Source organism: Protopterus annectens, chromosome 2.part2, assembly GCF_019279795.1.
Source record: "Protopterus annectens isolate FY-2018-M chromosome 2.part2, PAN1.0, whole genome shotgun sequence".
Lineage (NCBI taxonomy): Eukaryota > Metazoa > Chordata > Ceratodontiformes > Protopteridae > Protopterus > Protopterus annectens.
Window position 1 is genome coordinate 606,941,775 of NC_056730.1, and position 27,988 is coordinate 606,969,762.

The following is a 27,988-nucleotide window of genomic DNA, read 5'->3' on the forward strand; positions in this document are numbered from 1 at the left end:
TGATCCTCTCCATGGCTTTGCAGATAAGGCTTGTCAAGCTAATGGGCGGTAATTTCCAGGGTCTGTGGAGGCACCGCCTTATGAAGTGGGACCACAGTCGTGCGCCACTCCTGGGCGTATCCTGAGGTGAGGCTAAGATTAAACAGCTGTCCTAACTGTGGGTTTAATTCCTCGTGAGTTCATGAAGCACACAGCCGGGGACACCATCCGTCCCATGGATGCTGTGTTTTTGCCTTAGTGAGGGCAGTTCTCACCTGCTTGGAGATGTTTGGGGCTACAATCCTCTGGAATAGATCTCTCCTTTGGGGAGGGGAGAAGTTTGCACTGAACCTGTCAGCCAGTATGTTAGCAGTGTGTGTAGGTTCAGTAATTTTCACATCATTTTGAACTAATTCTGAGCATATCTGGGAGTTTCCTAGGTTTCTAACATAGCTAAAGAAGGCCTTATGATTGTCTTTAGAGTCCTTGGCCATTTTCTCTCAAAATTTGCCTTGGATGATTTTATGAGAGCTCTTAGTTTTTACTTATAATGATCAAAGGTGTCTTACCTTTCAAGGATTTTGCTCTATCTTGTAGTAGCTTCATCCTTTGTTGTAGAGCTTGTTTATGGCTGGGGTCCACCAGACTGGACGCTTGCCTTTGGTACAGAGAGTCTTAGTTTTGTTTGGGATTGCCTGATCCATGCAGTCCTGTAGGTGCTGGTAGAAGGCATTTGTAAGTGATTCAGCGGTTTGAGTAATGTTTACCACTGGCTCAGGGGCCTTAAAGGAGACCACACTAGTTTTTAGAAGTGTGAAATCGGCTTTGAGAAGTTTTTCACTGTGGTCTTTTTGTTTCAGGTGGGGCGGATGAGGACCTCCAGCGAGATTAGTTTATGATCTGATCTCACCAGTGAGGGTATACTTCGTGTTGAACATTTTGATCCCATGTTCGTGATGATGAGATCAAGTATGTTTTCACCTGTTGTGGGATGGTGACTAGTTGTTCCATGGCATTTGAGTTTATGAACTCCAGGAATCTTTGGGTTAGAGTGTTTGGGCATGAGTAGTGTTCACAGTCTATATTAGGGTAGTTGAAGTCACCTAGTATGATGGTGTTTGGAGATACATTTATCCTCCAATGTTTTCAGGAAGGCCATGTGAGGTTCCTGAGTTTGAGAGGGTGGCCTGTAACATGCTACAAATTGCAGAGCAGTCTTGCCTTTGGTTAATTGCACCTGGATGGTCTCCGATGCATCGTGTATTGCCACCAACGTTGAGGTGTGCGTGTCCTTTATGAATATGGACACCCCCCTCCTTTCTTGGTGTTGTCCGGATTTTGGGGCCGGAACGCATGATATGAGGTGAAACCTGTTAGTGCTGGGGTGCTCTCAGGAGCCTTGAACCAGTTTTCTGTCACAGCACAGACATCGATGTTCTCCATATTGAGAAGGGCCTCGAGTGCGTGCATCTTGAGATTGAGACTTCTGGCATTGAGCAGCATTACCCTTAGTTTTTTTCCTTTTTGGTGTTCTAGGGTGGTAGGTTTAGAATTTGAGCCTTGCCTAAAAAAGGCACTATGTGGGGTGGCAAGAGCCTTTGCCAATATCCGGAAGCCCAGGGGTGACAGGTGCAAGCCGTCCCTTGCGAAGCAGCGTGGCTTGTCCAGCATGTCATCCCAGGCAGACAGACATTGGATCCCCTTTGAATGACACCAGAATTTAAGCCAGTTATTAAAGCTGATCATCATATCCTTTTCCAAGGAAATGCTTTTTAATTAGTTATGACCCTGCTGAAAAGAAATAGTAGCATACACAGTACCTCAAAATCTTGCGTTGGTAAAAGCATTCTGTATTAGGATTTGTAGTGAGCATCTCATTATTTCTAGGTAGCGTAGGAGGTCCCCACTCTATTTCTACTTGGTTCTCATTGTTTTCCAATGTAGTGGAGTGATTTCTTTTACTTCATTTCTTGATTGCTGTCCCAGGCTGTGTGAATTGTCCGGACAGAGGAAATAGAAGGTGTGCCACTTTGAAATGGATCCTGGCATGAAACTGAAGCTTGAAACTTTCATCTCCACACACAGTTTACTTCCTGTTAATATGGGAACTTCCTGTGTCAGATGGAATGTTGAAACACTAAAAACTTGGGGAAAAGATGAGGATTTCTCGTTTTATTTCATGTTTTGTTTTTCCTTGAGTATACTTTCCACATTCGGCCTTTTAAGTTATGGATTTGCTGCCATTTTGACGGTTGGAGATTTCACAAGTCGGGAAGTGCGTTGGAAGCTTGTAGAAACACTGTTTTTGCTTCTTTTGGTGAGTTAACCATGAATCTGTGATCTTTGTAATGAAAGGAAAGGCAGTGAGGGTATTTCATTTGAAACTTGATTTTTCTTGCTTATTAGGATTGCACAGAAGGGAGAAAGTGCTTTTCTTTGTTTTATTTGCATTGGCAGATCATGTGCAAAGGTAATTTTATGTCCATTCTGGTTACAAACTTTTTATTTTTAGCTGCATTTAGCATTTTCTGCACACGTTGAAAGTGAAGATATTTGGCATAACTTGCATCAACTTGAGATTTGCGAAGAGCTCTATGTATGTCCATTATTTTGCCATTTCTTCGTCTTCTAGGAGAATACTTATAATTTGTATAAGAGGATCTTGTAGTTGGTGTTGCTCATATTTTTCAGGTATGCCTCTTAACAGATTATTTCTGCGGCTTGTTGCCTCAAGATCTACTAGTTTTTCTTGGATTTCCTTTATGGATGCTTCTTTAGATTTTATTTTGTTCTGAAGTTCTATTTTCATTTCATTTATTATAGCTTTGGCATCTGCTATGTCAAGACGTTTGGCTATTTTTTCTAGGTTATTTCAAAACTCAGTTAGCTGTTCTGAAAAACCCTGTATAGCTGTTTGTATTGGTAGGAGTGCAGATTTCAGTTCATCTGTGTTATAGGATGCTTCTGATTTCTGTTTCATTTTTAGTTTTGAAGCTTCTTGTATTTTACTTGTTCTTTGCCTTTTAGTAACTGTTTCTTTGTCTGGTGAGTTAATTTGTGACAGCTTGGTTTTTGTACTTTGTAAATCCATTTGCTCAGTTGTTTGAGACATTTTGCTAAGTCTTGTAGATTATTTTCTCCTCTAAGGGCTGCAGGCCTCAGCACATGTGCTCTAAGGTATTCAGTTTTTAACTTACTTTTTTAAGGCATTTTTAGTTTGGAGTTTGATAATTTTCCCAGTTTTTAGTTCATCTGCATCAGATGATGTTTAGCACTTCTTCTGAAGAGTTTCTGCTTGTTATTTTGATGACTGTTTAGCGATTATTTTTTTATGGTAATGAGAGCTGCAGGGAAACCCTTTTCACAAGGCATCCAGCATCTTGGAATCTCAGGCTGATTGAAGTTCTTATCTTGGGAAAAGAGTGCAACTCTTTTCTCTGATTTTTGCCAGAAAGGTATCCAAGTTACTGGCTCTGTACTTTTCTCAGAATTGATTTCTGATCAAATCCTTCCTTCATACTAAGGTTGTCTCAGCGTTACATCGAGGCACATTATTCATCTCCCTTCTCTTCTTCCAGAACTTAAGGTGGAAGAATTTTACTCACTTTGGATGCCCTTAAGAAACATACTACACTAGCAGGAAAAAACGTTCAAGGTGGCTAATTAGCTGTTTGTTTCCTGTGAATGTAAACTAAAGGGATAGTCTGTGTCAAAACAGACATTTTGTATGGTTGTCCCATGCTTTTGCTCTTTGTTACCCTCAACATAATAAAATACTTCCAGCCAAAGTCAAGGCTCACTTTAGAAAGGCTTTGGCCACTTCAGTGGCCCTTAGAAAAAGGGTAGACTGTAAATATACTAGAGATAGCAGCTAGGTCATCTGAGCATTCTTTTGCCAAGTTATACCAAATAGATTCTTTGCACAGGTCCAGAGCAGGCTTTAAGATTATTGTCCAGGAATTCCCCAACTGCACCTTCTTCCTTCCTTTCATTCTAAGCTCTGGAGCATATCCCTTGTAACGTAGGGTACTTCAACAGTGATCTAATGATGACCATAGTACAATTGTGTAATTAAAGTAACCATAACAGTAGATGTTTGAATACGTGACTGTTGGAGTAGCTGCAATTTCCCTCTGCCCCCTTCTTTTGCTAGGGTGTGCATTTATGTGCTTTCCTGTTTCTTTTTTGTTTTGTTTTTTTTCTTAGCAGATATAACTGTCAGGGATCCAGCCTCCCTGTTCTGGGGCAAGAAAGGTCTGAAGTTTTGGCACCTTTTTTAAATCCTGTTCTCCTATTGTGCATGGGAGGTACCATAAGATCATAGGAGGTTACTAGGCTAATGACCCTAGGGCCCTTTCAAGCCTAGCCAAGTTTTACCCTTATTTCCACATTCAGCACCTATCGCCCCTGTGCAAGAGGGACACAGGTGGAATCACTGGGATGAATTTACGGTTACCCATACAGTCACCCAGATTGTGTTTAAAGAGGGCCAGTGAGGTGCTCTGCTTGACATGAAGCAGGAGTCTGTTCCAAAGATATGGTAACCTCTGGGAGACAAATCTGTCCCTCCAGCAGGTTCTGTTAATGTCACATAACCAGGTTAAGGACTTTAGAGCGAGTAACCCGTGTACCATTTGACTTATGGATATGCAGCATTTCCAATAAAGCAGGGTCAAAGATTGCCTTATATATGAAGGCAGAGATTACATCTGAGTAGTCAGTATGACACTGAATAAAGTGACAGTGATTTTAGATGATCCTCATAGGACAGATGCTGAAGATCTTGAGTTGTCCTTGTAATGAACCTTTGAGGTCTCAACAGTTGCTGCAGGTGCTTGGAAAGTACATACTAAAAGGGGTATTGTACTCCGTTATTGGCTTGATGAGGGAAGAGTACAGGGAAGTTATAACGACTTTTTTTTTCTGGAAGCAATGCCCTTACTTATATGATGAGCAATGTAGAATGCCCTTCTTACCACTTTGGAGACATGGTGATCAAAGGTAAGGTTGCTGTCAGCCTGTGTACTCAGGTCTCTCACCACTGAGTGTGTACTTAGGATGTTGTTATTGATGTGATAGCAAGAACATTGCTGTTACCAAGAGAGATAACACATTTTTTTGCATTGAATTTAAGGCAATGACTTTGGCACCAATCATTTGTTTGTGTAAGACCCCCTTGTAGGATGTTGACATTGCTTAGAAATACTATGACTGCTCCCAGTTTGCAGTCATCAGCAAACTTTGTCAACCACAGACCTTTAGTTTTAGCTTGTACTTTGGAGAAATAGATTCCAAACAGTAGAAGTCCCAGGACTGATCCCTGTGGAACACCATTGGATGTTCATCGTGTTACCCTGCTGCAGTCATCACACTTGGGTTATCCTGTCATCAGGCGGTCCCGCAGTCGGCCTGAATTCCAAAGTCTTGGTCCGGCATCGGTTGCTGTTGCTTCTTCCCTGACGTCAGTGCGCCATAGGTATATAAGAGGCATCCAACGCCATTTTCTTCAGTTTTTCTTGCCGCGTGGTGCCCGAAGCAGAAGCAGCTCGCAAGTGCCGGTCGGCCGACACCTGAGATTTTCAAATCGAATTTCAGTCCGAAATCTTCAAAGCTAAGTACCCCATTGGGGAACCTTTTCTTGCCTCAGTCCGATGTCAGAAAAAGTTAACAATTGCATTTCTTTTGGGAAGCAAATACCTCATAAGGACTTTCATTCTTACTGTATTCCTTGCCTAGGCCCAGACCACGACGTCACTGGTTGTCGGTTTTGTGCTAGGTTCAATAAGCGAACTATAAAGCAACGCTTTGATTTCGCACGACACTACTTCGGTAAGAAATTTAATTACACTATGCCGTTGGAGCAACCGACTACCGGCGTGCATAAAAAACGCAAAGATAAAGACAGGCAGCCTAGATCCAAGCCAGACACAGAGGCCTCAGCTGGGCTGGTCGCCAGTTCTCCGGTTTTCAGTGAGGCGCCTACGCAGCCCCCGACGACAGCAGAATTGGAACCCCAGACTGCTTCGGATTCCAAACAGAGAGTCTAGGCCGACGCAACCATTTTCTTTAGGCCCTACCGACAACATTGCAGAAGGAGAAGCCGGTGCTACAGAAACACCTTCGGTTACAGAAGGTGTCTTCAGACCGACTACTCTCACCATAAAATCTTATGCTAAGCTTAAGACTCCTTTAAAACCAAAAAAGACTGCACATCAGTCTCCAGTTCAAGGCCCCATGCCTAAGAAACAGATGCTTAAAATGGCTGAAGATTTGATTTCTTTAATCAGGGGTTCCCAACCCCCCCCCAAACAAAAGGCCTAGACAAGAGGAGGATTATGCCTCCTCTGATCAAGTGTCTGTTTCCTCAGGTTCCTCTGAGGAACAGGATTACTCCTTTCCCCCTTATGAAGATTCTGATGCTGAAGATTCCATTCCCTCAGCTTCTCCCCCTGAAGACTATTCCTTTGGGGAAACCTTACATACCATGAGGGAACATTTCCACTTGGAAGGTCAGGACTACTCCGACTCAAAGAAAAGGCTCCGAGAGTTTCTTTAGACCACTTGCTATCCCTCCAGTTTTAGACATTGTGGATGATGTTTACTTAGAATTTAGTCTAAATCCAGATTCTCTGCCTCTTGCTCCAGCCAAACCAGATAGATATTATAGAGTGCCTGACTCACACAAATTCCTTTACAAAAGCCCTGTTGCTGACCCAGAGACATTCTCCCAGGGTCCCAAAGGGGCTAAGGCTTCTATGGCTAAAAATCCTGTACCCTCTGAAAGGGACTCCAGAGCACTAGATAGGTGGGGGAAGAAGGTTTACACCTCAGCTACTCTAGCTATGAGAGCACTAAATTGTCAATTTCACATGCTGAAATACCAGCAATTCCTAATGTCTCAAATAAAACAAAAGATGAGCACGCATCCTCAACAGTCTGAATTCAAAGAAATGCAGGATCTGTTGCATGCAGCTGAACAGGTGGGCAAACATACTTTACAATGTGGATTTGATTCCTTGGAAGCTTCCTGTAGAGCAGCTGTTACTGGGTCTGTTATATGTAGGCATGCTTGGTTAAAGGAACAAACTCTGCCTGATCATGTTAAAGCAAAGTTACTAGATGCACCCTTACAGCAGGATGTCTTATTTGGGGTTAAAGCAGAAGAGGTTTTAAAGAAAATGGAGGATAAGGCAAAATCTATGCAGACGGTCAAAGATTTCTTACAGGTACAACCCCCACGCTTCAGCAGAAATTGGCCATCAAAAAATTGGTCCTTTCCAGCTTCTGACAGACCACAGAGGGGTAAATACAGATGCCCAAGGGGCAGAGGACAAGCACAAATCCCTTATAAACCTCGCCAATGGGGCACTGTAACACAGAGGGGAGGAGAAGACAGGTCCCAAACTACTAGAAGACAAACACAATGACTTAAACCTCAAACTGCCAAGCAAAATTCTCTTGGCAGCTCCCTTGGGGGAAAATTAGCATTTTTTATAGACAACTGGCGCATCGTCACAAAGGACAAATGGGTCCTAGACATTATCTCACAAGGATACAGATTCCATTTCCGCACCTTGCCAAGGATAAAAGGAATGCCAAACTTGCCACAAAATCAATGGGCAGAGGCACAAAAACAAATTACAGCTCTCATAGACATGAGAGCCATTCAACTGGTACCTACACATGAGCAAGGCCAAGGATTTTACTCAAGGCTCTTTCTAGTCCCCAGAAAGGACAATGCTTGGAGACCCATTCTGGACCTTTCAATTCTAAACACCTTCTTGCAAGTACCCAAATTCAAGATGCTAACACTACAGCAGCTTCTTCCCATGTTGGGCAAGAAAGTTTGGCTAGTAACGTTGGACCTCAAGGAGGCATACCTGCATGTCCCTATCAGACAAAATTGCAGAAGATACCTCCTTTTCATTGCAGGTTCAACCCATTGCCAATTCTCTGCACTGCCCTTTGGCTTATCTACTGCACCCAGGGTCTTCACAAAATGCCTGGCACCAGTAATTGCATACTGCAGATAAAGAGGAATTCAAATATACCCATACCTGGACGACTGCCTCATCCAAGCAGAAAGCAAGGACATTCTCTTACAACATCTGACTTTTGTAAAACACCTTCTAAGTTGCCTAGGGTACACAGTAAATGAAAAGAAATCAAAACTAGTACCCTCACAAAATATGACATTCCTGGGTGCCAGCTTGAATACAATGGCCCAGATGGCTTATCTGATGCCAGACAAACAACTACAACTAACTCAATACTTCAAAATAATGGCAACAAAGACCCAACTCCCTGCAAGCAAAATTCTGCAGGCCTTGGGCTTCATGGCATCTTGCATACTACTAATACCATTTGCAAAACTGCATATGAGGAAATTACAATGGTACCTGAAAAGCGTACGGACTCGCCACAGCTTGGAAACAATGATACCTCTCATTCCCTGCCTTCAACAGGAGTTTCTATGGTGGTCACAGGCATGTCACCTCAACAAGGGTCAGCCTTTCACCTTACCCCCAGCCAGGCAAACTATGACAACAGATGCATCGGACTGTACCTGGGGGGCACACATGGCAGGACGGTGCGTTCAAGGCATATGGACTGCAGATCAAAGGAATCTGCGCATCAATCAAAAAGAAATGCTAGCTGTACAGAATGCTTTGACAGCCTTCAAGGACCTCTTACATCCAGGACAGCTTATAATAAGGACAGACAACACCACAGTAATGTGGTACATAAACAAAAAAGGGGGGTACACACTCCTACCCTCTATGCAGGCAAGCAATGACCTTGTGGAACACAGCACTAGCTTACCAAGTTCAATTACAAGCCCAATTCCTGCCAGGAAAAAAGAACACATTGGCAGACGACCTAAGCAGAAACATCATGGATCCCCACGAGTGGAAACTGGATCCACAAGTATTTGCAATGATAACTCAAAAATGGGGGCGCCCAGACATAGACCTGTTTGCCAACCCCCAAAACTATCAGCTTTCAAAATTTTGCACAAGGACATTTCACCATCAAGCTTGGAAAGTGGACACACTCTCATTCAGTTGGAAAATGCTGACAGTATATGCCTTTCCTCCATTGCCCCTTCTCACAAAGGTGCTGCTGAAAGTCCGGATGGAGAGACCTCGAATGATATTCATTGCCCCGGACTGGCCACGCCAACACTGGTGCCCACTACTAAGGAACATGGCCCAGGGCCCACCATGGATTTTACCACAAATTCCTCATCTACTCACACAGCAAGGCAGTCAGATTCTACACAGCCAGCTCAAAACCTTAAATTTGGCTGCATGGCACATCACCTAAGCAACCAGCCAGCCCCTCTTTCACAAGCTGTTATGGATGTCATTCTGGAGGCCAGAAGGCCCAGCACCAGGAAAGCCTACTCAGACAAATGGAAAAGATTTTGTGCCTGGAACCAAGCTAAAGGCCAAAATACCCTTCAGCCGGACATTCCTCAGATTCTACAATATTTAACTGAGATGTTACACAAAGGACTTTCTTTTTCATCTATTAAAATCCATGCCTCAGCTATTTCAGCTCACTACAACACGGATCCTCCCTTATTTTCACATCCACTTCTAAGGCAGTATCTCAGAGGGGCAAAAAACATTAGGCCTCCCAGGAGAGCGCCAATACCAACTTGGGACCTAAATTTTGTTCTGGAAAAACTTACGCTGCCACCTTTTGAGCCAGCTTTCTCAGCTGACTTACAGTTTATATCATGGAAAACTGCCCTGCTGTTAGCAATTACTTCAGCCAGAAGAGTCTCAGAGCTACAGGCACTAATAGCAGTAGAGCCTTTCTTCATTTTTCATCAAGACAGAGTTTCTCTATGAACTAACCCCTCCTTTATGCCAAAGGTGGTATCCAGAGTGGCTCTAAATCAAACCGTCCATTTACCCACCTTCTTTCCAAATCCACAGAACAAAGGAGAAAGACTCCTGCATTCCTTGGACATTCACAGGCAGCTACATTACTACTTGGATAAAACTAAGGCTTTCAGAAAATCTGACCAACTTTTTGTATCCTATGCTACAGCATCACAAGGAAAGGCTATCTCAAAACAGACCATTTCCAAATGGATAGGACATTGCATACGTTTTTGCTACACCCATCATGGAAAACCAGTTCCTGCTAGAATAAGCCCCCACTCCACCAGGGCAGCAGCTACATCTACAGCCTTCCTCAGGGGGTGTGCCAACCAAGGATATTCTGGAAGCTGCAACTTGGAGTTCAGTACACACCTTCACCAAACACTATCACTTGCCACTTTACTCTAAGACTAGAGCTGGCTTCGCCACTGCGGTTTTGCAGGGCCTTCTAGCCTCCTCTAACCCTGTTTGACTCCACCTCCCATCCTTAGCTTTGGGATTCTACCCAAGTGTGATGACTGCAGCAGGGTAACACAATGAACATAGTACAGTTTTGTACCTACCATAAATGTAGATGTTCGAGTGTATACCGTGCTGCAGTCCAGGTTACCCTCCCTCCATCCCCTCTGACCTAACTAAAACCTTTCAATACCTTAAAATCTGATACAACCTTTGTGGTGTATTTGCTTATAGCTGGAGGGGTGTTTTGTTGGTGCTAAGCTTTTATTATTGGTACTATCTACTGACCATCTTTTGGGGGGGCACCTGACATCTGGGGCAAGAAAAACTGAAGAAAATGGCGTCGGATGCCTCTTATATACCCCTGGTGCACTGACGTCGGGGAAGAAGCGACAGCAACCGATGCTGGACCAAGACTTTGGAATTCAGGCCGACTGCGGGACCGCCTGATGACAGGATAACCCAAGTGTGATGACTGCAGCAGGGTATACACTCGAACATCTACATTTATGGTAGGTACAAAACTGTACTTTACAGGTCTGCTGTTGGAGGTGGATTTCTCAATTTTGACTATATGGGTTCTATCAGTGAGCCAGTTTGTCAATGATGCCTGAGTGGTGAATAGTGTCAAAAGCCTTGGCTAAGTCTAGGTAGGGTGTATGCACAGATTTCCCCATGTCAAGGACCTTGGAGACGGTCTCGAAGATGTCCACCAGGTTTAACAGGCAAGATCTCCCTCTGACAAATTCAAATTGAGTAGGGTCAATTGTTTGAAGATTATCTATATCTTTGTTGATAAAGTCCGTGATAATATGTTCCATGACCTTGCAGATAAGGCTAATTAGGCTAATAGGTGTGTAGTTCCTGGGGCCAGTGGAAGCACCACCTTTGTGCAAGGGGATAATGGTGGCCTTTTTCTATTCAGCTGGGATGAAGCCAGTGCTTAGACTAGAATTGAAGAGAGTACCCAGTGGTGTTGCTAATTCTTGTTTGAACCCATGTAAGATGCAGCCTGGGATGTTATCAGGTACCATAGATGCTGTGTTTTTGACTTTAGAGAGGGCATTCACAACCTGCTCTTTAGAGATAAAAGGTAGAGGACAGGTGGTAGAGATGTTATAGGGTATGTGTGGCAGGGAAGTGGAGTGAAGTTTTCACAGAACCTGTCGGCTAAAGGTTAGCAATGTCCACAGGCTCAATATATGTGGTATCATTAACTACCAGTTCAGCACAAATCTGGGCCTTTCTATTTAGGCTATGGATGTAACTAAAGAACGCCTTATGTTTGTCTTTAGTTGAGGAAGCTAATTTGGATCCATAGGTAGTTTTGGAAACATTCACAAAAAGTCTCCTTTGCTTAAGATGAGGAGGGAGGGTTTCCAGTTTAGGGCTCACTCCCTCTTACTCTTAGACAGCAATGTCTTCCTCTTGTTGTAAAGCCTGTTAATGGCAGTTGTCCACCAAGCAGGTTTGCTCTTCCTTGAAGAGCTTGTTTTGGTCTGGTCAGGTACAGCCGAGTCATTGCAGTTTTATAGGTGTTTGTATAAAGCATTTGTATAGTACTTGGCATATTTGCCAGTTCCATCTGAGGGGGAAGTGCAGAGAAGCTATTTATACCATCCTGTAAGAGGTTATAATCTGCTTTGGAGAAGTTTGTTTAGTTTAGTTGCTGCTAGGAGGGGTCAGGTGTGATAGTTATTTTGAATGAGACTGATTACTGGTCAGATTTCACCAGAGAAGCCCTCACAGTGGGGGTGCTGCAGTGGTCTCCATATTGGTAAGCATCAGATCCAGGATGGTGGGGGTGTCAACCAGCTGGTCCAGGGAATTGGAGTTAATGAAGTTGAGGAGCCTCTGGGCAAGTGAGTTTGCTCACAAGTAATGTACCCAGGCAATGGATGGGTAGTTAGTCACCCAAAACCATGGTGTTCGGATGTGTCTTGATAGACTCCGGTAGATCCAAATAGACAGACTGGGTGTCCTGATTCCTGGAGGGGGGTCCTGTAGCTGACTTAAATAGGTGTCCTACCAACAGTTAATTGCACCTGAAGTATTTGCAAGGAATCATGCTCTCTAACCAAGCTGGAGGTGTGTTTATCTTTAGTGAATATTGATAACCACCTCCTTTAGTTTTCACGCCTTCAGTTTGTGGTCTGAACATGTGGAAGGAGGTGTAGCCTAAAATGGCTGGGATGCTGTCCACAGCCTTGAACCAGGTCTCTATGAATGCACAAATGTCAGTGTCTTCCAAGGTGAGGACTGCTTCCAGTGAGTGCGGTTTCATGTGAAAACTCCTAGCGTAACCTTGAGGCTGTTTTTAGATGGAGTTTTTATGTCGGGAATTTTGTCCCTGAGACACTGCTTAAAAAAGCACTATGGAGGTGGCAAGAGCCTTGGCCAGCAGCTGAAATCCCAGGGGTCACAGATTAAGACCATGTCTGGCAACAGAGGTCTGTTGATCTTGTCATCCCAGGCTGATAGATACAGTATCCCCATAAAATGGCACAAAAAACTAAGCCAGTTATTGAAGTCAATCATTTTCTGTTTGTATTGAGGCATCATTTTAGGTGAAGGTAACATGCTGCTCAAGGCTAGGGACATACCACCCTGAGTCACACAGTCCAAGAGCTCAGTCATGTCTTTCTTCATATAGTCCAGAGAGGTATGTCTCAAGTTGTTCACACCAACATGGACTATGGCGGAGTCATAACAGTACCCGTTGTTGAGATATTTGACTGCATGTGTGATATCAGATACTGGCACTTGACAGCTGACTGTGACCTTCTCCTTATCCAACCTGGTGAGAGGGTCATCTGTGTGTCTCACGATAGAATGACCCATGACTAATATGTTTGGTTTTGTGTTTAGCCTTAAGGGCTTGACAGGTGAGATACTGGTGTGTGAGCCATTATGTGTATTATGCTCTGCAGAGGAGGTATTATTTGTCGCGTGCTTGTATTTGTTTTTGGGAGGTCTCTGGTGTTTAGCTATGAACAAGCATCAAAAGCAAAATGAAGTAATAAAGTAGGAATAGGAAAAGACAAAGTTTAAATACAGTAAGATACAGTAAACGCAGCTGAAAACAGAAGTAATGTTCAGTTCACTAAGCCAGAGAAATGTTTTGATACACACACTTTGCAACACTTGGCACAGAATTATTAAATATCACTAAAACAGTTAGAACGAGTGCAAAAAGTATACTTATGTCAGCTTAGTATATCCAGATGGTTACAGAAGCGATCCAATGCCAAGGTAGCTCTGGAATAAAAGAGCTGAATCTTACAAAATGTAAAACTTAAATAGCAGCAAGATAAAAGACTCCCCCCCCCCCCCCCCCAGGCCAATTTAGATAAAAACACAAGGAGCTATGACAGTTGACCAGCTGTCAGGATACATCCCATATAGCTTAGCTTTACTGTAACAGTGACCTCTATGAACATCTACTGTTACGGTAAACTTACTTGCATAACTGTACTTTCCCCTTATACTTGAAGACTATTTGTAGTTTCTGGTTATAATCACCCTACCCTCAAAAATTGCTTTAAGGACAATGTCTGTAACATTATCAATGAGGGTATAACAGGCGGCTGCTGCTGTGGAAGAATCACTGCATCAGATTCCTTTCTCCTTCTAGCAGTGGTATGTAACATGCGTGATGAGTATACCTGCACCAAAGCGTGGTGACTGAGTAACACATCCTTTTCATGTTAGGACTCTGGAATGCTCTTTCATTGGTATTTATTATTCACAGGGCAACCCCTTTGGAGAATGTAGCATTTGTGTGAGGTAAACAGGGGTGTGTGGTCACTTTTGGGGGGGGGGTGCTACAGTGCCTTCTGCAGCAGTATTGAACTTCATGTTGATAAGTCTTTGCCACAACATTGACCTAGGCATTGGGCTTTTTGTCACAAATGTGGTTGCTCTTGCTGCTACTGTACAAATGGCAGGAGGTGTGTTTATCCTGAGCTGCCTTTGGTCGTGGTTTGGGCCTTCCTTCCCGTGTGTTGATTACAAATTGTAAGGCTGAGTTATTTTCAGTGAACTCATTTAGCATCACTTACTAGATGTTATCATGTTTAGCTCAGTCCGTGCAGGTAGACTTGCTGCTTGAGGTCCCAGAGTCACTGATGGTATGATTGGAATGGATCTCAGACCATTCCTAGTCCTCACTGTACACTTGGTGCTAGGAAATGCATGATGAGCATATTTCCAAGAAGGGTAAGTATGTAGTTCTTTTTTGTCAGGTTATAGCAGTGATGGAAACCAGTGGCAGGGCAATTTTCTTTTAAGACCATTACTTGAGACCAGTCAGAGTTCCATTTAATCAAATATGCCCATAATCAGTTGCTGCTGTTATCTTGGTAAGCATGGCCTGACACAGTGCTAGCACCCACATTCTTGCCCAGTCCTTGTTTCAGGCCTGTGTGGAAACTGTCCTTTAGGGAATCTTCTCCAAGGAGCTGTCACATGTGAATAATGAGTCTCTTGGTGGCCAAGTCAGCATTTCCCAAAGTGTTTTTCAGATCAGTCATTGTGTCCATGGAGCATGTTGGTTCATGCAAACATGGCTGCAGTCCCTTCCAAGAAATATGAACACCTCCAGGGGAACCTGGTCCTTGGCTCTGGTGATGCATGTGCAGATGTCGCTTAGGAAAGCGTTAAGCCTTTCAAAGTAACCAAAATGATGGGGTTAAGTTCTTTTTCTAGCATTTTGGTATTCTTCAAAATGTAAGGCATATTGAAGACTACATTATCCCCCACTCCGAGTTGTTTCTTGGCCCTTGGCTCTTTCAGGTGGTGGTGAAGTCAGTCACACAGGCCATCTGGTAGCATTTGGTTCTGTTAGACCTTTCCAGCCGTATGGAGGAGGATGTGCTTCAGGGAACACTTTATAAGGTAGTCTCACTTTGGATTGCTGAGCTGTCAGGAAGACAAACATTGTAATCAGTTTCAGGTTTTTAGGTACTTTCCATAGGTTCATAGGTGTGTACTAGACTAATGGCCCTGGAGCCTTTACAAGCCTAGCCCATAGAGGTGCCCTGGCATCGTGCCACCCAACATTAGTTTCCAGTGCCTCTATCCCTCTCAAGTAGAGTCACTGGAATGATCCACGGGGTGAACTTTCTATTTCCCATCCACTCATCAAGATTTCTCTTGAAGACGGCCAGTGATGTGCTCTGCTTGACATGTATGAGAAGTCTATTCCAGAGTATGGGCAGTCTCTGGGTTATGAACCTGTCCCCTCCAGCATGTTCTATTGATTGTGGTAATGAGGTTGAGGTCTCTGGAGCGTGTGGTGTGGAGGGATTGAGATTTTTTTAGATGTAACATTTCTAACATAGCTGGGTCAGACATGGCTTTGTAAGTCAAGCAGAGATCGCCTCTAAGTAGACGATATGAGACAGGATAGCTGGAGTTTTTGAGTCTGTCCATGTAGGACATGTGTTTTAAGGCCTAGGATCCTCTTCATGAAGTACTTTTGTGGCCTTTCCAGCTGTTGCATGTGTCTAGTGAGGTGCATGCCAAAGGGGGCATTATACTCTGACTGACCTAATGAGGGAAGAGTAGAGGAAGATGATGACCTCTTTCTTCCTAGATGCAAAACCCTTGGTAATGAGATGTGCCACACAGAAGGACTTTCTGTCCACAGTGGGAATGTGGTGGTCAAAGGAGAGGTTGCCGTCACCCTGTGCCCCCAGATCTCTTATAATGCCTTCAGTGTTCAGTGGGCTCCCATCGATGTGGTAATTAGTGGGAACTGAGTTTTTCCCACAGGGGATGATGATGCATTTTTTGGCATTAAGCTTAAGGCCATGGTTTCAACACCAGTCATTGATCTCAGTGAGGTCTCTCTGTAGGATGTCTGCATCACTTTGGGAGTTAATAATGGCACCCAGCTTGCAGTCATCTGTGAACATGGTCAGCCAGAGTCCTTCCATGTTGGCCAGGACTTCTGAGAAGTAGATGCCAGACAGGAGAGGACCCAGGACCGATCCCTGTGGGACTCCACTTGTGACTGGTCTGCAGTCTGACTTGAGTCAGCTACTGTCACACTGTGGGTTCTATCTGTGAGCCAATTTGCAACCCACCTAGTGATATAGGGGTTGATGCCTAGTTTGGTGAGTTTATCAATAATTCCTGAGTGGGAATGGTATCAAAGGCCTTGGCCAGATCGAGGTAGGCTGTCTGAACTGCCATGCCCTCATCCACAGCTGTGATGACTGATTCAGAGAAGTCAGCCAGGTTGAGCAGGCATGATCTACCTTTCACAAAACCAAATTAAGTGGGATCTAGAGTTTGGAGATTCCCTATATCCTTGTTAATTAGGGCCATGATGATGCGATCCATAGCCTTGCATATCAGACTCGTCCGTCTAATGGGGCGATAATTCCCAGGGTCAGTAGATGCTCCCCCTTTATGGAGAGGGATGACTGTAGCAGTGTGCCATTTGGTAGGGACAAAGCCTGAGGTGAGGCTGTGATTGAACAGGGCACACAGATGTGGTGCCAGTTCACTTTGTAGTTTATGTAGAACACATCCAGAGATATTGTCGGGTCCCATGGAAGCTGTATTCTTGGCCTTGGGCAATGCAGCTTTTTAACCTGTGCTGCAGAGCCTTGCATTCCTCCGGTATTGTGATTGGTCCTTTGGGGGGGTGAAGTTGGCACTGAATCTGTTGGCCAGTATGTTGGCAATATCTGTTGGCTCAGTATAGGAGGTACCATTGTGCAGTAATTCAGAGCAAACCTGGGTATTGCCATGGAGATTCTTGATGTAACTATAGAAGGCTTTGTGATTGTTTTTACTGTCTCCTGCAATTCTGCCTTCATAGCTGGCTCTAAAGGTTTTGATGAGGGATCTCAACTTTTTGTTGACGCTATTAAGGGAGTTTTTCCAGTCTTGGGACTTCACCTTTTTCTGCAGCAGTTTCTTCCTTCTGTTGTAGAGTTTATTAATGGCAGGGGACCACCAGATTGGCTTCCTTGTTTGGAGATATGCAGGTGATTAGCTGAAGAGTGTCACCTATTTGTCAGTAAAGACTGAATTACCCATAGGGAGATATAGAAGTTATATATTTAACATCAGCACAATTCTCGGTCTTCTTGGAGAAGTCATTCTTTATTAACCTACTTCTGCCTGTTTGTGTAAAGAAAGGCTTGTTTCAGATTTCCATAGTACTGTTTTCTTTGGCTTGGTCAGAAACTATAAAATGGAGGGGGGAGATGTTAGGTGTCATGGTAAGTGAAGATACTTGTGTAGCCTGGAAAAGTTGTCTGCTGTTCTGAGCATGGGTTACACACTACATCCTGTTAGTTAATGACGATTATACAATGACTGACCTTAAATATTCAAAAACGAGTATGCTGACTGACCAGCCCAACCAGAGTGCCCCGTTGTAAGTCCGAGAATATACTAACGGAAAAAGGTCCAGTCGCCCGGGCGTTTTCCATTAGTATATCCCCTGAATTTTTTTACTTTATTTTTTTGCTGTGCAGAGATAGCAGTGTTGTCTATATTGCCATGCTACCCCCTGAAAGCGTCATATCCTATTTTCTTTTAGATGTCACTAGCTTTGTAGTAGTGATTACATCTGTTTTTCATTCACCAGCATCTTATAGTCATCTTATGCTTTGTTATGCAAGTAGCATTACGCCACTGCCCTACCAATTTGTGCATTTACAGGTTTTGTAGCTACTGGCGCCTCTGTCTGGTCGAACGTATCTATGGGCTTTATAATTTATCGTTCTACTAAATGTACTAAAAAGGCTAAAAGCTGATTTTCCCCATCCAGTGCATCCCTTGGTTAAACCCTCTTTGGTAACTTAGAACTACTACCGCAGCTTGTTAGTGGCACTGCTATCTTTCATTTTCCCACATATCAAGCTTTTTATTTTAGACCTCTACAAGTTCAAATTTGCAGCTCTCCCTCCCAGCGGACATTAGTATGCGGTATTTATAACACTCTTGAGGCCAGTCTCCTAACTCCCATTCAGCTTGATTTCATTGTTAACTCAGCATATACCATATGCCTGTGAACAGAACCCATTGTGAGCTGCTTCTACCACTTGCAACTAGTTACAAATATTCTTTGAAACCATTAAAAGGGTTTTGACCATACTTTACCATTAAGACAGCCGTAATTCTGCCTCAGCTCACACTCCTCACTACTTATGGAATATTCCTTTTGTCACTGTTAGAACTAAACTAAACAGAAAAAAACATAGCAAATTGAAAAATGGAGCTTACTATCCTTGGAAGAGTCAGCTGAGAATGTTTGACGTGGATTCCCGAAAGGTGGAAGTCGACAGAGAGGAGCAATGGAGTAAAGAACAGCAATAATTATAAAAGTAGAGACATTAGCTGTGCATGATAGCAATGGAGAAAGGAAGATCTCCGTTGTTTTTTATAAGATATTTCACTATGCTATACAAGAACATACCAAGATATCTTAAAAAAAAAAAAAAAAAACTGAGATCTTCCTTTCTCCGTTGCTGCCTCTGCACAGCACTGATGTACTGAGTAAGCGTGGGAACACAAGTTCCTTACGCATGCGCAGTACATCAGAAAAGACCACAGAATACCAGAAAACTGCAGAAATGCAGCACGGAGGCATTATACATTGACATTATTTAAGAAAGGTAAGTATTTTATTTCTTAAATAATATCATCGTATAACAGTAATAACCCACAGCTGGGTGTGGGCAATGCTGGATTTACCCACGGTTGGCTTTGTTTGGTCACTCGGGCTTCGTCCTCGTGACCAAACATACCAACTGTGGGTAAATCCAGCATTACCCACACCCAACTGTGGGTTATTGCTTAATTAAATTCTCCTACTATGCCTAACATTATGGTACATTTATGCTGAGTATCTCAAACAACTGTATGTTCCTGAAAGAGTGTCATTTGAATTGTGTTAGGGGTTGGTAGCATGGGATAAAAATGTAACTGTTTTTGGAAATAAAATGCTAGCAGATTTCTATGCTTGTAAAAGTTACAAAAATATATAAAGAATAGCTGACAGTATGTAATTAGTGACAGGCACAGTCTGTGGAATGAAGCATCATTAAACTTTATACAGAAAAGGAGCTTCTGATGCCTTTATTTGTGGTATAAAGGGCAGAATGAAAATTGCTAGAAACATATGGGTTTTATGCATTGTTGCAATGTAATTTAACCATTAATTTGTTTTTATCAACTATGGCCAGATTTGCTTAGAAATTGTACTTCAGGATAGTAAAAGTAAGGCAGCCTGGTTATTCTCTGGATGTTCCTTTCTTTCTTTTATTTGTGCAGGTTTATAATCCCCGAATTAGAGCAGACTCTCAGGTATATCGAGCAATCAGTAAGAGTCAGGCAGAATTACGGAAGAATCGTGTTGCACATGCTAAATCAGGTAGGTAACAAATGTTGCAATAGGACTGTTGCTTTGATAATATACTGCCTCAGATTTGAGTAGTTGGTTCATTTGTTCTGCACTGTGTTTTCACTCATAATGTAATTTTCTGAAAAAGCAGCTTATAGTCTACTTCTAGTTGGAAAACAGAAACCAGACAAAAATACATAAGCTGCAGAGAGAGGAATACAGGTGTGTGTGTATGTAATGTGTACCTGAGTATGACTGAATCCTGCATTTAAGGTATTTGCTGTGATAGAAGGAATAAAATGTAAAGCTGTATTCCTGGTTCTGAATAAAGTCATGCTTGCTTCCTGCTTATATTTCAGATGCAGAGAGCGAGGTTGATAAGTACGTTAAGTTGTTAAAGCCTTTGCCTGTTAACTGTTACATTGTAGTGTTTTGTGAGTAATCTGTTTAATGATTTTTTTTTTTTTTTTTTTTTTTTTTTTAAGTTTAGCATATAAAAACTGAGTTAAGTCCATACCTTTCAACTGTATAGATTTTTGCAGAATGTCCAGATTTTTGCCTCATATTTTGGGTATGTTCCTCGTAAAAGTTGTGGTTTTATGGAAAATCATTGAAGATTAAAGTCAGAAAATAACGACACAAATCTAAGTTTGTCTTCATATCTATCATGAAATACACGCTAATGCAAAACCTATTCTGTCAACTTTCTAAATTTTTGAGAGCAATAACTAAAATGTGTCCTTATTTTTGGGCCTTTGTTCCCCTGTTATTTTTGGCTTTGTCCAGATTTTTTGTGCTAAAAAGTTGAGAGGATTGGTCAAGTCTGTTAAATACAAGTAAAATTTGTGAACTTGCATCTGGGCTCTGGTAGGCAACACATTCATTTCTGATATGTCTGTAATAAGAATGGGAGAGACAGCTAAAAATTGAACTGAATTTAAAACAAGTAAGGAGCACATGTTCAGATTTTAATTAAAAGTGGTCTTTTTGGCTATGGAATTTTGAGCAGTTATTTCATAAAACGGCAAGCAGGGAAACATTTTGTAACCCATGTAACATATTTGGTATGCAGCTTCTGAAATTGACTTGACTTTGCCGCAGGGTATCCTGATGGCCTGAAGCAGACATATTGCTGCTATACACTTGAACAGTTGTATATGTCTGTAATATAGCCATACCTCTCGACTTCTTTCTTCAAGAATTCTGAAGGAATCTAAAAATAATGGGGGTACAAAGGACCATAATCAGGAACAATTTTTAAAAACTTTTCCAATTTACTTAAAAAAAAATTAATATAGAATGGCAGGTTTTTCAACAACATGAATTTTCTGAATAATGCGTAGTATAAAACTGTAATGCTTGGTACTGATTGACTGTAATCTGTAGTGATTTACCAGAAAATAAAAAAGTATAAGCTCCAGAGAGCACCCCAGCACTACCAGGCTATAACTCATACCATACATTTCGGCCACAGAACCCGGACTGAAACACAAAAGGCGGGGGTCTATCCATATTCATCAAGGATACCCACACCTCCAGGTTAGTGGTACAGCACAATGCCTCAGAAATCATCCATGTGCAACTAACAATGGGCAAAACTGCAATTCAAATTGTAGCTTGCTACAGATCACCCACCATGACCCAGGACCCCCATTCCGCGTTTCTGGAGACACTGGAAAATATGAAGGTCCTACCAAACGCTTTAATATTGGATGATTTATATTACCCAAACATCAACTGGGAGAACTACTCAAGTACTAACTCCCTTGCTCAACGCTTCCTAGAATTTATAAATTCGAATGCCTTGGATCAGCTGGTCAGTACCCCCACCAGAGGTGACAACATATTGGACCTGGTCATCACCAACATGGGTGACCGGTGTTATACACTGGACATCTACCCCTCAATGGCTAGATCAGACCATAGACTAATCACACTGGATATCCACATTCCACCCCCACCCCAATCAAGGAAACCGCCATGAAAAACTTTTCAAAAGCAAACTTCACATTACTTAAGACCGAGGTGGAAAGGTTCTCAGCCCCCATGCTAAAGGACAATGCTGTCCAAGCTGCTGAATCCCTTACAAAGACACTCTATGAGTACCTGCAAGAATGCATGGATCATGCTATCCCAAGCAGAACCAAGACTCACTCCTCCAAGAAAAGGAAACCAGTCTGGTGGACCCCTGCCATAAACAAGCTATAAAAGAGAAGGAGGAAACTAATACAGAAAAGAGTAAAATCCCAAGAAGGAAAGACATCCCTGATCAGTATCAGCAAGAAACTGCGATCCCTCATAAAACCATCCAAGGCTAGCTTCAAAAGAAAAATTGCCAAGGACTCCAAAGATAACCACAAAGCGTTCTTTAACTATGTCAAGAACCTAAGTGGAAACTCTCAGATCTGCTCTGAGTTAGTGCAGAATGGCACAAAATACACTGAACCGACTGATATTGCCAACATTCTGACAGACAGGTTTTGTGCAAACTTCACCCCTTAAAGGGCCCATAACCATACCAGAAGAATGTAGAGCCCCGATAATCACTGACACGCAGGTTAAAGCAGCCCTATCCAAAGCCAAAAACATAGCTTTAATGGGACCGGACGGTGTCCCAGGCTGTGTCTTACACAAACTCCAAAATGAACTAACCCCTCACCTAAACACACTGTTCAAACTCAGTCTCTCTAAAGGCTACGTATTCATAGAGTGGCGCACAGCAACAGTTATCCTGCTCCACAAAGGTGGAGCCACATTGGACCCTGGGAACTATCGCCCTATAAGCCTGACTAGCCTGGTCTGCAAGGCTATGGAGTGCATCATCATGGAACTCATCAACAGAGACGTTGGGAACCTCCAAACATTGGACCCTACCCAGTTTGGCTTTGTTAAGGGCAGATCATGCCTCCTAAACCTGGTGGACTTCTTCAAGACAGTTACCAACGCTTTAGACGAGGGAAAGGAGGTCCACATAGCCTACCTAGACCTCGCAAAGGCTTTCAACACCATTCCCCATTCTGATATTATAGACAAGCTCACCAGCCTGAGCATAAATCCCTATGTCACGAGATGGGTTGCCAATTGGCTCATGGATAGAACCCACACGGTGAGAGTTGCAGGCTCTAGGTCCGACTCTAAACGGTTACAAGTGGCGTCCCCCAGGGCTCAGTCCTGGGACCCCTCCTGTTCGGTATATACTTCTCAGAGGTACAGGCAAGCACAGGAGGACTGTAGCTGACCAAGTTCGCAGACTACTGCAAACTGGCGGCGATAATTGACTCTCCAGTTGATACGGACATCCTCCAGAAGGGTCTCACTGAGACGGATACCTGGTGTCAAAATCATGGCCTCAAGCTAAATGCCAAAAAGTGCATAGTCATCCCCTTTGGAAAAAACAAAGTACCTGTAAACTACCACATACGTGGTAATCCCCTAAATACAGAAAATGTAATAAGGGATCTGGGGACCCAAGTAGATAGTGATCTCTAATTTGATAATCATATTGCCAAGGTGGTTAGAAAATTCTTCTATGTGGCCCACCTAATCACAGAAGGGTTCGCATCTAGAACAAAAGAGGCTATTGTGCCCCTCTACTCATCACTTATCAGACCCATCATAGAGTACAATGCCCCATTTGGGATGTACCTTACAAGACACCTGCAACAGCTGGAAAGACCACAGAAATTCCTCACCAAGAGGATTACTGGCCTCAAACAGATCCCCTATGTAGCCCGACTGAAAAAACTCCATCTCTACTCTGTTGCATACCGCTTACTCAGAGGTGATCTCTGCCTGACATACAAGGCCATGTCCAACCCAGAATTGATGGACATGCTCCACCTAAAAAAAACAAATCCTTCAGAAACACACGCTCTAGGGATCTAAACCTCACCACGATAAATAGGACGTGCTGGAGGGATAGATTCCTGTCCCAGAGACTCCCCATGCTTTGGAACAGGATTCCAATCTACATTAGGCAGAGCCCCTCACTAACGCTCTTCAAGAGAAACCTTGACGAGTGGATGGGAAACAGAAAATTTACCCCGGGGATCACTGCAGTGGCTCTGCTGGACAGAGGCACAAGGAACTAATGGCTCTGCTGGACAGAGGCACAGGGAACTAATGGCTCTGCTGGACAGAGGCACAGGGAACTAATGGCTCTGCTGGACAGAGGCACAGAGAACTAATGGCTCTGCTGGACAGAGGCACAGGGAACTAATCTAAGGGGCCGGCGAAAGCCAACACATTCTGGCTAGGCTTACAGATGCCCTTGGGCAGTTAGCCTAGTACTTACCTATGAAACCTATAAGGGGTACAAGATGAATATTTGAGTCAAAATCTGGGAGTTTCTGCAAAATTCTGGACATTTGTGAGAAATTAACTGTTTCTGTGTTATATTTTAAACTGTAAGCCTTTGTAATAGTTATATTTGATGCAGTTTATGTTTTTGTTACTTTGAGGTGCTTTAATTTGTAAAGCACTCGAGCAAAAGTTTGATTTGATTTAAATGCTCACTGCATCTGTCCACCAGTACCAAAGTACACTGCTACATCTAAAGCCAGATATTGAGTCTCTGAAGAAGAGGATCATATGATTGGTAGAAGGGACTTTACACTTGGCCATTTTTCATCATTAGAGATTTCAGACTCAGATAACAGTATGTCAGTCAGCTGTATGGTTTGATGTCAGTACCATGACTGACACAGGCCTTTCAGCCCCCATGCTTTCCTTTACGTAATGTCTTTTCATCTGTCAGTGTGTGTACAACAGGAACCATGTTTACACCTTCTTCATGAGAGAGAATCAGAGGTCTGCATGCCTTTTTTGTTTATCTAATTAAATGGTCCTTCTTCCTTTTCCTTGTAGACAGTACTTCTGTGTGATCCCAAGCCTTCATTGGGTATTTTTCTGCAGAGAAAGTGGCCAAATGCATGCCTCCATCCCTTTCCCTAAACAGAGCCAAACAGACTAAATCTCAGCATTCTTGTCTTCAACCATCAGATGCCTAATTCACTAGTTAAATTCAGGTTGTCTGGATTGTTTTTATCCCTGTACATAAATGGAGCTAGCTTCCTGACAAGAGAATCTGAAGTGACAATGGTACATGCTAATGACACAGATAATGAGTTGTATTTTTCACAAAGCCATCTTTTGGAGAAACCTTGTAGCTTATATGAGGTCATAGATGTTTGCGTCTTTGATAAAAAGAAGGTCCTTGTCCTTCCAGGAAAGGAGTAGTAGTATGATCTCAGAATCACTGCAGCTTTGGATCAGGTTCTCAGTGATGCTGTTTTTGCATTCTGGATATTTTAGGACTTCCGCCTCAATCCCCATGATCAATGGCAGCTTCTGTAGACTTTCTCCAGAATTGTTCATCCATTAAGTACTCTGAGGTCTCTTCCTGTGTTTTCATAGGCCTGTATTAAAGTTATGTGGCCTCAACATTTGGCCAAGCCTGTTAGACAGTCAAGATCCCTGGGTATATTTGGCAAAGTGGTTTGACTTCTGCCATGTTGGGGGGGGGGGTCTTCAGTCTCTTTTGAGTTAAGCTTTTGCTAGGTTGTTTGAGATCTTTGCTTCTGAATTCAGTGAGTCTGAGAGGAGCCTCTGTTTATGGCTGTATTTTTTTCAAAATGTCATCTTATTTGCTGTACTGTGGCTATACTGATAACTGTTGCAAAATCAGTTGATGCAAGCACCTACTTCAAATAGTTTCTTGATTATGACTGTTCCTTTTATGAGGCGCTCCACCAAACCAGTCTGTATTTGCTTGTTCATTGTGGAAGGTCTTGCCTGAAAAAAATAATAAAGGAACTTTAGAAGACAGGTAAAGTTTTTGTTAGGTTTAGAAATTAGGTACCCCCACCCCCATTCTCTTGTTCTTATGATCAAGGATGTTGTGTTACAGGTGCATTTGCAGATCACTCATGAGGCTGGCTTCTGCACATCAATTCTGCCTGCCAGCCATGATCAGCTTAGGAAGCCTTTTCTTTTTCTTTGCCCCAAAATTGAGGAGCAGTGTCCTAAGACAGTTGGGTAATAGATGTTTTAAAAAATAACCATGTTCTTGAGTAACTGTGTCTGCCCCTTCCAATCTTTGACTCCTCTGGTAAAAGATAGTTTTACAGTAGTCACTGGCACCGTTGTGGTCTGTACTGTGTAAATTATTAAAGAAGACTAGGGAACTGTTTTTCTTCTGGGATTGTCAATTCTGGACATTAGTGGCTTCAGCAGGCACATTCTTTGTGTTAGATCTTGCATGGCTGCACTCTTTTTTGGGGGGGATTACTGAATAGTCTCTTTGGCTAGCTATTAGCATATTGTTGGGTAGATATGATGTATATCTTTTAAAACAAAAGATGATTGCATTTGGCATCATGACATGTACGTGCATTTATAGTACTTTATTACCATCATAGCATTCATACCTGCATATTGATTTTGATGTGTCTACCTTCGATAAGTAATTATTTTGATTGTATTTTATTTTAATTTTACTATGAAGCCGCCATAGACCAAGTTGTTCGTGTTTTTAGGAAAATTCTACATTGCACCAGAGCCATCTGGAATAGGTTAGCTGCTGCATTTTGTGTTTTTGAAGTTTACTTCAGAAGCTGTATGGATTGTGAGCACTGACTTTGTGTTTCTGTTGGACATTGGAGAGTGCTGTAAAAGTTTGGATCTGATTAGAAAAAATATTTTTGGTTACTTGTAAGACTGATGTTACAAATGTTAGGACTGATTGGCAGATCAAAGTTTTCCATGCTTCGTGGTACATTTCCTCTTCCCTTCATGCATCAGTAATGTCGCACTCTCTAGTTCTCTTTTTTTTTGGCAGCAGTTGGCTTGGTTAGAAGAAAGCATTTTCAGGTTACCACAAAAAAACTTAAAGGAATAAATGATCAGGTGGCAGAGAGACTCAAGGGAAGCTGTATTGTAAAAAAAGCTTAAGCGCTTTTGTCTGTTTCACAGTAGGGTTACCACCTGTCCCACTTTGCGAGGGACAGTCCCTCTTTGGGCAGTTGTGTCCTGCTAAAAAAGTGTAAAAATGGGAATTGTCCTGAGATTTTAGGACAAAATTAGTTCCTACATTTTATGCGATAGTTGCATAAAACAGTTATTCTGTATCTGAAACAACTAAATGTTATAAGAAACAGAATAAGCAACTAAAATGCTACAAGAGTAACCTTTTATTAGGCAAAAAAGGCAAGTTCTGTCCTTTGTACTGGCCGTGAGTATGTTTTGGCCTGCAAAATCTGATGTTTGTACCAAAAATGTCCCACTTTGGGCATTTAAAAAGGTGGCAACCCTATTTCACAGTACAGACATCATCAGAACCATTAAAATATTAAAACCAAGGTGTACAAGTTTATAAATCCTTATGCCAACCACACCCCCTAATAGAGCACCAATAAGCAACAATGTTGCAAAGCCTGCCATAAAAATTAAAGCTACAGGCACTCTATTAACAAAAACATTCACCCGGTTTGAATGAGGCTATCTTTAGTGAACTTAAATATAGAGCTTCTAAACTGTAATTTGAGTTTTAAATGTGATTTAACATATTATATTTTGTAGTGGTGTTTGTTTTATGAAATATTTTTTAGGTATTTGCCTTATGGAGTGTCTGGTGGACTTTGCAAAATTGTTGCTTATTGGCATTCTGTGAGAGTGTGTGTTTGGTATAAGGTTTTATAAACTTGTATACCTTGGTTTAAGATTTTTAATGGTTCTGATGATGTCTGTGTCTTGAAAAAGATGAAAACTCAACCTTTTTCACAGTAGTTTCCATTGAGTCTCTCTGCCACCTGGTCATTAATTCCTTTGAGTGTTAACATTTATTTACATTCCAAAGTGAAATGTCTGCTCGGTTGGTTTATTTGATTTGATTTTCTATATTAAGTTACCACAAAAGAAAGGCTGTTGGTTTGTATCTAAACATGCATGGAAGTACAAACTTTATTTTACACTTTTTTGATTTACTATTTTTCTTCATGAAGAATTTTTTGTGGCTGTTTTTGTGTCCAAATCAATATCTTGTCTTTCTGCATCAGTGGGATAAAACCTTTCATTTTCCATTTTTCATGATGTCCTTGGACCACTTATCCTACAAATGGGCATACATTTTGATTTTACTGAATTTTTGTAAATTCCAGTGTTTCATAGTGCTGTATTTTCTTAGGCTTCAGTGAAACTATTTGCTACAGATGCAGGAAAGTACTTTAATGTTTCTTGGTTTCCAAAGCAAGCAAAATGTCAAACTCTTTGGCCTTGGTACTCAACTTCA

General features: G+C 42.3%; 1 protein-coding gene across 1 annotated transcript in view; it reads left to right on the forward strand.

The window, feature by feature from the left end:
- The window catches only part of LOC122795741 (putative pre-mRNA-splicing factor ATP-dependent RNA helicase DHX32), a 787,400-nt gene that overhangs the window by 331,239 nt on the left and 428,173 nt on the right, over positions 1-27,988 (forward strand). The window contains exon 5 of the mRNA XM_044064050.1: positions 19,632-19,731. Within this exon, the coding sequence (XP_043919985.1) occupies positions 19,632-19,731 (100 nt within the window). The remainder of the gene's footprint in view (positions 1-19,631; positions 19,732-27,988) is intronic.